The sequence below is a fragment of the Drosophila innubila genome, chromosome X (genome assembly GCF_004354385.1).
Source record: "Drosophila innubila isolate TH190305 chromosome X, UK_Dinn_1.0, whole genome shotgun sequence".
Classification (NCBI taxonomy): Eukaryota; Metazoa; Arthropoda; class Insecta; order Diptera; family Drosophilidae; genus Drosophila; species Drosophila innubila.
The window spans coordinates 12,570,091-12,582,307 of NC_047626.1; the positions used below are offsets into that span (position 1 = coordinate 12,570,091).

A 12,217-nucleotide genomic window follows, 5' to 3' on the forward strand; every position below is an offset into this window, starting at 1 on the left:
ACTCCAAAATTGGCAAAGGCGGCATATTGAAAATTCAGCGACGACGAGAATGACTGGCAAAATGTTAGCCGGCATGGAACGGCTCGGACCGGGCCATGGCGTCAGTAGCGAGACAGAAAACGAAACAGAACGAGTCTGAACGAAACGGAAACGAATGGAAACGAATCGAAACGAATTGAAACGAACTGGAAGCGGCGAGTGCTGCCTCAAAGCCGGCTGCACGAATCGCAAGGACGACGAGACGAGCCTTTTTCGGGTTCAGCTGTCCAGCTGTTCGGCATTTTGTGTGGTGTGCCAGCAAAACAGTGAAACAGCAGTTATAAAAGCTTCACACGAACCGCACGCAGACGCAGCCTGGAAATTCCAATAACGGCAAATCAAAAGTAACAACAACGACAACAACAATATCAAGTGAAGTTGGCTGTGCAGCCAACAAACGGCGACTACTCGTCGCCGCTGCTTCGCTGTCGCTGTCGCTGTCGCAGTCGACAATTCTGCTGCCGTCGCTGTCGCAGTCGCTGGCAGCGATGCCGCTTCGTGTTGCGAGTTGTTCCGGCCAAAGAATCAGTCGTCGTCGAGCTTTCAAAACGTTTGCAGCAAACGAAAAATAATACACACAATATTGAGGCAGTTGAAACAGAAGTCGCAACAACAGCAGCAGCAGCAGCAGCAGCAGTAAATCAGCAGCAGCAGCAGCAGCAGCAGCAGCTACTCAACACCAAAAAGCAAAGAAGAAGTAATTTAAAGACAAACAAACAATAAAAAAAACAAAAAAAACAAGGAAGCAAAACAAAATCCCATATTTTTTTTACAATATTTTTTTTGGCGTTTGCAATTAAAGTGACAAATTTGTTTGGTTGTGGTGTGTGTGTGTGTGTGTGTGTGTGTGTTTGCTTCTTCTTCTGCCACTTCTGAGTATATGCAACTTCTTTTGTTAGTGTTTTTTTTTTTTTTTGTAAAGTTGGTTGGTGGTTTTTGTGGCTTCCTGCGGTGATATCATATAACGAATTGCTACACTTCTCTACAACACGTGCTGTCTCTATGTGACTGTGTGTGTGTGTCTGTGTGTGACCTATTGATTCTACAACTTCCCTTGCAGTTGTGAAGTTCAGTTCAGTTCCGTTCCACTGCGGACTCAACTTACTTCCCAGTTGCACAGCAGTTCTTGTACGTTGCAAGTGCTTCTCTGATTCGCAAATATTTCTTTTCGTTCGAGTACCTTTTTTTTTTCTTGTGATCTTGATAAAAAGAGATTTTTACTGGTTCTTGTTAATCATCTCATGCAGCAATCAATGTTTGCGTGACTTGAATTGAAAATGAAGATAATAATGAGATTTTTTTTTATATCATGTAGAAAGCATAAACTGAAAAGATCAGTTGAAGACTAGTTTGAGTCTTTTTTTTTCTAGTGTAGTTAAATGAAGTTCGGAACAATACCTGTTCCCAGCTGCTTGGAGCTTTCTATAAAGCAGTCAAGATTTCAATAATTTCCAAATTTGCAAGGCAAAATAATATTATATTTGCTGCGTTTTAATTTATGTGTCTCAATTTCAGTTAAAGTGCATTTCTGAAGTTCAATTCAGCAAAAAGCTGGAATAGGAACAAAAAGCTTAACATATGCAGTCTATGCCTAAGAAAATTTAGAATTTAAATGGAATAGATCTAAAACAAACAAGATGATAATATTTTCAAGTTTTCAAGTTAATTCACTGAATTAAGGAAAATGTAAAATTCTAAGTAAAGAAAAGCTTCAAGCTACTTTCTAAGGCCTGAAGCTTTACTACAATATCTCAAGAGCTGAAAAAGTTAGAAAACTACTTATACCATCAAAGTTGTTGAAATAAAAATTTCTGAAGATTTTCTGGTTAATAATAACTCTCAATTAAAGAAAACGACATTTTTTAATACAAGAACAGTTTGAGTAAAACTAAAATTAAGACAGTGTTTTATAAGTTTAATAACTGAACTGTATAGTTAGAAAGATTCCACATTTTCTTGCAAACAGAATATAAATACGAGTAATTTTATAAGAGAATATATATATATATTTTTTTTTTGAATATTTCGTTTATTCAAGTTAAGCAAACTATCGATTGCAATCTAGCTGAACACTTAAGATATTCCCTACGTATTTGTAATTGCTATACAGCCCTTTCTGCAACGCCTGCTCTTGACTTTAGCGGTTTTAAGCGAGCAGCTGCATATGTGCAAGATATCTGCCCAAAATAGCAAAAACTCATCAATCAAAACTCGTGCAGAGCCAAAGGCGTGGCCAAGAACCAAGAACCAAAATAAGAACAAGAACAAGACCAAGACCGAGACCGAGACTCCCAGAGATATTGCCCTAAAGTAATGCAAATTTCATTGCGTTTGGCATCCGTCACAAAATTCAGAACTGCAAACTAAGAACACAGCACTTACATATGTCTGTTGTGTGTGTGTGTGTGTAGTGTGTGTGCGGTGTGTGTGGATACGCAAGTGTAGATGCATTGCCGGCAACTGTTTGGGTGATTCATCCATCGGCCGACGCCGCCAACAACATGAGGCAGCAATGGAGACAACGCCAACAACATGAGGCAAGAGTTGCAGCGGCAATTGAAGGCAACGCCAGCAGAGCGCAACGGTGTGGCAAGGGGCAAGGGGCAAGGGGCAAGGGACGAAGACACGTAGAACAGGCACGCGACCAAGTCCAAGTCGAAAGGCAGGCAACAACAGCAACAACAACGTTGAAGGATTACAAAAAAAAAAAAAACTCGGCGACAAAAATATCAAAAGGAGTTGTGCTCCTTGTTGTTGTCGTTGTTTTTGTTGTTGTTGTTGTTTTTGCTGTTGCCGCTGCTTTTTATAGTTTTCACATTCAGTCAGGCAACGCCAGCGCCTGATGACGTTGACGTTGACGTCGACGTCGACGTCGATGTTGTCGTTGTCGTCGCTGTCGTTGCCATGGAGCGGGTGGGGTGTATGTGTGTGTGTGTGTGTGGTTGGGTGTGCGTGTGTGGTGTGTGCCACATACATATGTGCCATTTGTTGTTGCTGTTGTTGTTGTCAGCAACACGGCCAAAGTTCAATGCATTTATATGCGGAGCCTGTCTATGGCTTTTTATAGCTCCTCGCCTGGTTCGTCTGTCTGTCCGTCTGTCTGTCTGTCCGTCTGTCTGTCTGGCTGGATGGGAGCTCAACTGGGAATGGGATTTTGACAGAAACAGGGATAGGTACTGGGCAGTGCTAAATGGTCGCTTCTCGAGTTGTCATAAGTGCAGCGACAATTGCAGAAAATGTAGAAAACAGAAATAAAAGTGCTTTAGATCTTATTCAAGTAGACATTTACCAAAGAGTTTCTTACTTGTCTGCATTAAAAACAAATTTATTCGTATTATACCATTGATAAAACATTATCCTTATAGGCTTTTTACATTAAATAAACAAAAGCATTTGTAAAATACTTTCTCAAGCATAACATTTAATTAAACATTTTATTCATTCTATTTGGCATTAAATATCTATGAGAAAAAGTTCTGAAATTTCATATTAAATAAAAACATTTTCATAACTAACTTCTTAAGAAAAAGTGTTTAAATAATGTTGATAAATGCAGTTAACACCAGATTTAAACTTGCTAGTATTTTTATTAACAAAATTCTTTTTTGTATCCAAAATATTATCTTAAATAATACTTTATGCTCTTCTTTTACAGATTTAATGATATTCCAATAGCAAACGAAAAAAAAGCTAAAAGAAAATTTATAAGTCGCAAGATTAACTACTAAAAATATAAAAAAAAATTATTAAAAAAGACGAAACTCATAAACAAAAAGCAAAAAAAAAAAGAGAAAAACTTTAGAAAAATTTTGCATGATAAATTCACACACACACGCATACACATAAACTACAAAAAACAATTATTATTATTATAAAAATTATAAAAACAAAATAAACAAAAAAGCAAAAGAAAAACGAAAAACATTGCTACAAGTAAAAAGCTAGTCCAAATCTACAGTTTAACAAAATCAATAAAAGAAATTACAATTAATTCATTATATTGAGAAAAAAAAACAAAACCAACTACAACAACACGCCAATTGCTGCAAAATTTACTCCAGAAAAAATAAAAACAAAAATATAAATATTTCCAAAAGAAAAAAAGAAGAAATTTAAACTTTATTTTAAATAAAAGCAAAAAATATCTAACACAGCTTCAAAGTGTGCACAATAAATAAGAAATTAAACAAAAAAAAAAACCAAAAACAAAAAGATTGCAAAAAATTAATGTTATTTCAAATATAAAGAAAATCCAATAAAGCAAACATTGAAAAATAAAGAAAAAAAAAATTAAAATAAATAAAAAAACTCAACGTGAAGAACTCATAAAAAAGCGCCAAAGTCACGGCCAGCAAACAAAAAGTACAACAAAATAACTCCAACAACAACAATAAGAACAACAGCGTGTGAAGTGAAGTGGCAAAATCCGCCACGCCCCCCAAGCCGCCCGCCCAATTGCCACAGCAGTTAAGACTGAGCTTCGGACGTTTTGCCGTATAATTTCCAAGAAATTGTACGTGTATTAAACGCCGCGCAAGACAGAGACAGCCAGAGAGTGTGAGACAGAGAAAGAAAGAAAGTGCGAGAGACAGAGAGTGATAGAGCAAGAGAACGGGAGAGAGACGGCAATAGTGTGTTTGTGCAGAGTTTCAAAAACTCGGCAACTAAGCAGCTTAGCAAAAGCGATACGAATTTTTTTCAAGTGTACTGCAAGGAATTTTTTTTTGTGCCCGTGACTGTGACAACAACAGCAACAACTGTGATGGGAGATCGGCCAAAACCAACAACAACAACAACAACAACTACGACTTCTACTACAACAGCAACAACATCAGCAGCAGCAAGTGAAGTTGCCACCATGGCAGCCACTGCTCCGGATGATGCCGCCCAAACCAACGGGAATGGCAATGGTAACGGTAGTGGCAACGCTGCTCCGCCTACGGAGCCCGGCCAGGCTCCGACTCCGGCTGCGGCTGCGGCTGCGGCTGCGGCTCCGTCTTCGGTTCCGTCTCCGCCTGCGGCTCAACCGGCTGCAACCAATGTGGATGCCGATGGAGATGCAGCTGGCTCGAATGTGGCTGGCGATGCTGGCGATGATGCGGCAACTGATGCAGGCGCCAGCTCATTGCCACCGTCGGAAATTGGCGGTCGTCCGCCTTTGGATACCGCTTGCTCGGATGGCGGTGGCGCCTCCAGCTTGGCCGGCGGCATGGTGGGACCGCCCAGCCCCTTGACCGGCTGCTATTTGCTCATTGTGATGGGCGAGCCGCACTCCGAGGAGCACAAGGACAACATTTTGCAGCATCTGCTCAAGGGTAAGTGCTACACTCAAAAAAATTATCAAGATTTCCGAACTTAAACAGGGAATATTCAAGTACAAACGAACCCAAAAGTTGTCTAAGCTCGACATTTCTAAAGCTGAGAAGAAAAATCTTATTCTTAGTTCGGTTTTTGCAATTCCGGAAATCTTAAATGAAGATTTTTTCGTTATACTTTAAGTACGTTTTGTGTTTAATTCATGTCTGTAAAAATAGAAAACATACTAGTTTAAGTACACAAAAATCTTGAACTAACCCCAAAATGTACTTGTTTCTAGTACAAAACATTCTTATTTGAAGTTAATTTCAATTTTGAAAAGTACTATTTTTATGTACAAAATAATCTTAAACTAGTTTGGTATAAATAACATTGTTGTTTCTAAAGGTATCTAAATGAAACTCACAGATTTTATTTTTGCCATGGTCTTATATATTCTGACTAAGTTTGGTTAAAATCGGCTGCCATAGGAATAGACGGCCAGAAATCTAAATTGAAGATTGATTAATTTAAATTTTAGATTATTAGTACACAAAGTTTTAAGAGCAAAACGGTATAAATTCAAGTACGGTCGTAACTAAGTAAGGATGGCATATTTTTCTAAGTGTACGTGCACACACACACAGATGCCCACACACATGAGAAGGCAAAAACCAACATCAAAGCTGCACGTACAAAAGAAAACCAAAAAAAAAAAAAAGAGATAATATAAGTAGACTCGAGCTAATCAGCATAAATTATTCGCATAGCTCTGTTAGAAAGTTTGCATATGCAAATGATGCCGAGATGGAGCAGCGGGGGGAGTAGACGGGAGGGGCCGAGAGGGGGGGGAGTAGTCGGGAGGGGCTATCGAGTGTGGAACGGAGCTTATGGCCGTTGGCAAATGCTACGCCTCAGCAATTGACGTCGCGTGCCTATCTAATCCAATTCCAATTCCAATTTCAATCCAATTCCAATCCACTTGTTTCCAGCCCCCCTTTCCACTCACCTCCCCCTTCCCCTATCGCCTTCCATCAAGTCTATCCACCCACTGGGAGCTGCTCATTTTCACACTTTGCTGACTGCCGACTGCCGACACGCCGTCTAATTAGTTGCTCCTCTCCCACCTTCCACTCCCGCCCCCTCTAGACGTATATGAGTGGTCAGTTTTCATAGTCAATGCCCAGCTGTGCCTTTTTTTCATATTTTTTTTTTGATTTTAATATATACACATTCTTTTTGGTTACTCATATTTAATTTTTCATTTTGCGTCGCTTGTTACAAGCCGTTTTTTTGCTCATTTTCACTTGCCACCAACAAAGTGGCGCAGCTTTCCGCCTTGTAAATAATTATCTTAAGTGCTGGCGATTGCTATGTGATCTGGGCGTGGCAACCGCCTTTCCCTTAAGCTATTTTCCACTTGAAAATTGTTAGTCTAGCCAACTCGAGTATTTGAATCACAGTTTGAATGCCATTTGAGTTGTTTAATACTATACAATATTCATTTGATTACAATCAATTGATGTTGGTAAATAATTAGTCAATTTCTATGCGTATTGTGGGAAATTGCTATAATTAATATTAATACATTTATTACCGAAATTCTTAAGCATTCTTGATGCGTACCCAAAAAAGGTCTGATTAATGAATATGCAAATTAAATATTTTAATAAGTAAAAAGGTTTTCATAATTTTTCCTTCTTATATAATTAAGCATATTAGATTTTTACAAACTCGTCATATTTCAGAGACTATGAAAAACTAGAGTGAGAAAAATTGAATGAAATGTTTGGAAAGAGTTTGTTATGAAATTTTTAGTTTTACAATTAAATCATTAAATATTTTCTTATTTTAAATAAAATAAGAATAAGATACTTCAAGTTAAATATTCAGAATTGTGTTTTGAACTTGAAATTTGTTTTCAAAAATCTTTGCCAAAAATAAAGCACCGATTTTATACATTTGTGTGGAAAATTGGCGAAAGTTTAATTTATTCTCGCAAGAACCTTTGAATTTAATAGTACATCGTTAAGAAAAAATATATAATAAAAAATATTTGTCATCAGCAATTACAGCAAACCATATACAGTATAATCTAGTTATTTTTATTTAAGATATTTGTGTCTAATCTCATAAAGCTGAAGTACTAAAAGAAAAAGTTCATTTAAAGAAATAAACATAATCAAATTTAAGTTTCAAGAAATGAGTAATAAGAAAACAAAGTGTTATATATATTTAAGTTAATTATAGTAAATTTATTTGTGTGGAAATCAAAAAATTCCGCACACCAAATTGATATTATTGCCATCATAGCATCGGAGACATTAAAGCAATATATAAGTCATTCAACCCTCACAAAATATACGAAGATAATCAGACTTAACTTAGTACAATTGATATTTGTAAATCGTTGTCGCCGTCATCAAAATGATGTCAGATAAAGCGAACTACAATTTGATTAAAATATTAATATTCAGTAACATTTATGTGGTTAGACATAGCTGTGTAAAGGATATTGACTCTCAGTTGGATGCAAGTTAATCTCATTTGGCTGTCGATGGGAATAAAAGGGGGCAGGCAGCAGGGGTAGGGGCAGAGACAAGGGACAACTGTGGCAAGTTGAAATGCCGCTTGTAATTCAATTGAAGCAAATTGCGCCTCAAAGTATGCAGCAATCGTTGGCATTTAATTAAAATTGCAAAAAATAGGGCACAAACAAAGTGCAAATACACACACAGAGATACACACACACACACACACAGAGATACACACACACACACACACACACACTGAGATACACAGTGTCGCACAGAGGGAGAATATTTGTTTTTAAGAGCAATTGTATTAATTATTTTCATGTTGATTGCATTACATTGCAATAACAACGAATGTCGCTTCGCGTCGTGTCGTACAGAGATCAACAGTTGCAGCCGGAAGTGGAGCCGACAACACAACTACAACTGCAAAAACTAATCTACATGTGTGTATGGCTGTGTGTGTGTGTGTATAGGCTTATTAGTAAATATTTGATTTATGGATGTGGAAAGCAAAGCGGAAACTGTGACAGAGCCGCAGTCTAGCAGATGAGCAGACATTGACACTGCCTCAATGAAGGGTGGCTGAAGGGTGGCTGAGGGGTGGAAGGTGGAGTCGTCTAGCCTGCTTTTTGGGTGGGGCAGCTATAACAGCAAGTGGCATAATTGCTGGACAACCCCATCAGTTGCGCCAAAATGCGCCGGAAATTACAAAAGTTGACCGTGCGCTCAAAAATTAGTCGCTCGCTTTTCAGTGGGTCACTCTTTGGGGGTGGTGTGGTGCTGGTAGTGCTGGTGGCTCTGGTGGTTGGTTCTGTTGGGCCTCTGGTCGCTGTTTACCTGCAGCTCTTATGTGTTTTGTTTTTCCACTAGTTTTGCTAGCAAAAAATGCAATGTTTGCTGTGCAAATAGGCGAGGCATGTTCATAGCTCGAGAGGATCAGTCGGGGGACCAACGGACTGCTGGGGTGTGGTTTTAGCCACGAGAGAGAGAGAATAATAGAAAGAGTAGAGAGAGAGAGAGAGAAAAAGGTATAGAGAGCTGCTGTTTTTAATTGATTTTGTGACACGGTCGAACAAGCTGCGTCGGACGACGGTTGAGCAAACAGAAACTGTAAATGAATTGGGAAAAAGGCCTAGGGCTATAAAAGAGAACGCGCAAATATACGGAAAATGGCAAGATAGTTAAGTGTGTTACCGGAATGGAAACAGTTGCAGTAAGGGGCAAGATTTTGCAGCACTTGAAGTAATGAAAAAGGTCGGAGAGAAGTAATTATATATACATATGTAGGTAGAGTAATAGGCTATTTCCACGAACACTTACATTTGCCACATTCACTCACATTTGAATGTGTCATAGTTTTGGCTTTCCACTACCAAATGTGAAAATGTTAAAGCATTTGCCATTCACCCGAAATAATCAGCTGTCGGCTTCTGTGCAAAAATTATAAAAAGCTGAAAATAAAAACATTTTATAATATTTTTTGAAATTATAAATGTCGCAAATTTTATGCTTACCTTGTTTATTGAACAAAACAGCTGGTTTAAGTGATGATGGTTTTTTTCCTACGAGTTTATCGATAAACATCGGGTTTTAGATATAAAAATACTGAAAATCGGCAGGGAGAATGCCAACGAATTTACACATTTGATATGAATGATCATTCGGATTTTGTTTTGAAATTAAGTCCACATTCGATCTGAATGATGAAAATGGCGTCGAATGTGTCGAATGTGCTGTCGTGGAAATAGGAAATAGTAGACTGAGGAAGATCGAATGGGAAGGCAAATAAAAAGACATGAAAATATTACTAATTAAAAATACGAGTGAAAGAGATAGAGTGAGTTTGAAAGAGATGTGAAAGGGAAAGCCTATTTTTAGGGAATTTAAATGTAACAAAATTTAACAAATACTACATGTAACTACAAGTAAAAATGAGAGGGAAAACGAGGGAAAAAAAAGATAAAGAGGGAGAGAGAGAGAGCGAGAGAGCTGTAATTGTCTTTCTAGGCTTACAAAATGTGGTTTGAAAACTGACTGCGGTTCTGGGATCGAAGCCGCTGTGTCACTTACATTTATGAGAGGCTTCCACTTAAGCGCACCACCAGCAGCACCACCACCAACACCACCTACACCTCTCGTTGCCAGTTGGCCTCTCGTTCTCCGGGGCTCACTTAATTATGACAATTACGCTGCTCAATTGCAGCGTCCCTTGTTTTTTATTAGCCTAATTTGGGGCGCTCTTAGCGCCGCTTAAAGCCGCCAAGGGCTGAGGGCTAAGAGGGCTGACGCAGAGGGGTTGGGGGGTTCAGGGGGGGTTTAAAAGCTAAAAGATATGGAGAGGGGTCACAATTTTGCTTGGCTCATTTGGTTTAATAGCTGAGTTTCATTTCGCAACCTGCGCTTTATTTAATTAACTTAAAAAGAAATCAATAGAGAGAGCAGCGTTCAAGGTCAGCGAATAAAAACGAAAAATAGAATGAAACGACCGATGAGGGATGGGAAAAGGAATTAAAGGGCAGAATAAGGTGACATTAAACGGACATGTCACAGCCACATAACATTTAATTATGACAACTGTCAGCGGGAAGAACTGCTGTTAGGTTTCGAGCGGTTTTAGACTCTACTGTTAAAGCCAGAAAAATCGATCAAATGACAATGCGACAAGCAAAGTGTGAAGACAGAAAGAGAGAGAGAGAGAGAGAGAGAGAGAGAAAGGAAGAGTCTAAAAGAGACAATGAGAGAGTTAAGAGCTTGAAGTGCGTGGCTCGCTTCGATTTTCTGGCTATTTTTAGCCATTTTAACGGAAAAAGGGGTTTGGTTTCAGCCCGTCAATTGCGTGACAATGTGTGTTAGATATGACAGCTGGCTGCACCCGGCGTTACACACACACACACACCCACACACAAAACACACATACCCATTTAGCTGATGCTGCTGTTGTTGACGGGTCAGCAACTACCACGTCATCAGATGGCGGCTACGTGACTTGAAACTGCGACCCACCAAAAAAAAACATCAAAACGACCTAACATGACACAGGACACAGGATACAGGACACAGGATATGCCGAAAAGCTAAAATCCTTGTTTGCTTATTCCATGCTCATACAAAGCTTTAAGGCATACTAAAAAAGAGAATAGAAGAGAAGAGAAGAGCAGAACAACAATAAGTACGTAACTAGAGCTAATTCTCGACGGCCTTTGAACACCAAGCCAGTGATGTGGTGCATGTGGCATGTGGCAGAGTTGCACGTTAAAGTTAAGCCAATGACAGGCAACATAATCGCAGCAAACATGACAAATGCACACAAGTGTTGGACTCTAACTCTCACCAGTAAACCAGTTAACAGATTACCCTACTGCCAACAACAATACTCGTAGAATGCACAAAGGATACACCCAAAATTTTCAACTACTTACGTAATACGTTTCACACAGCTTAAAGCATTTTGTCAATGCTAAAACCCAAAGATTAAATCAACTTGAGTTGCAGGGTAAAGTGTTTTGTTTAGTTTTAATTGGAAATAAAATCATACTTTGTAACAATTTGCTTCTTTGTGGTTATTTTGAGTTAAATAGTGGGCTCATTATAAAGAAAATAATGTGAATGTACTGTCTTAATATTTATTCATTAATTTAATTAATATGAAGCTTAAGTGTATTTCTTGCAAGGAAATTGTAAATATATATTCCCAGACTTGTGACAGATTTGTGTTAATTGGAGAGCATAAAATAATCAGAAAGGAAACTTTCTGTTCTGAATAGAAAGTTTTCTATTAATGATTTCTATTTAATGCATTTTAAGTTAATTTGTTATTGTTGTTATCTTAATGGTTTTTCTTTAATACTTTCCAAGTTAATTATGTTAAGAATTAATAAATATTTTCACTTAATGATTTTTATTTGAATTTAATTGGAGTTTATATTAAATAGAGTGTTAATAAAAAGCTTAAATTTAGTTTTGATACGAAATTTTTCTCATTTAATTACTATATGAGTTTATTATAGAGAAGATAATGTACAATAGGTACAAAATCGAGTATTTACTTTAATAAATTTTTGATATTGTGTCTTATTGACAGTATAAAGAGATCTGGAGTTTGCTAAATATTAATTATTAAAATTATTGGATCAATTTTAAAACTAAAACAAACTAATTTTGAATTTAATGTTGTTTCTTTAAAAATTGCTTACGAAAGAATTTAGACACGATTTAAATTTTGCTTCATTGATGAGAAAAAAGATTTTTTTTTTTTACAAATAAACCAATTTCATGAAGATTTAATAAACCTCGGATAGTTCTACTTTATTTACAAAGAGCTGTCTGTTTAGTGTAAAAATTGATGG

At 37.6% G+C, this 12,217-nt stretch overlaps 2 protein-coding genes across 2 annotated transcripts in view; both read left to right on the forward strand.

The window, feature by feature from the left end:
• LOC117786458 overlaps window positions 1-3,782 on the forward strand; it is a 33,710-nt gene extending 29,928 nt beyond the window's left edge. The window contains exons 2-3 of the mRNA XM_034624732.1: window positions 563-736; window positions 3,695-3,782. Of these exons, the coding sequence (XP_034480623.1) occupies window positions 563-736; window positions 3,695-3,714 (194 nt within the window). The 3' untranslated portion in view covers window positions 3,715-3,782. The remainder of the gene's footprint in view (window positions 1-562; window positions 737-3,694) is intronic.
• Window positions 3,783-4,846: 1,064 nt separating this feature from the next.
• Window positions 4,847-12,217, forward strand: part of LOC117794066 (microtubule-associated protein futsch) — a 55,382-nt gene continuing 48,011 nt past the window's right edge. Inside the window, exon 1 of the mRNA XM_034634527.1 lies at window positions 4,847-5,354. Coding sequence (XP_034490418.1) covers window positions 4,898-5,354 — 457 coding nt within the window. The 5' untranslated portion in view covers window positions 4,847-4,897. The remainder of the gene's footprint in view (window positions 5,355-12,217) is intronic.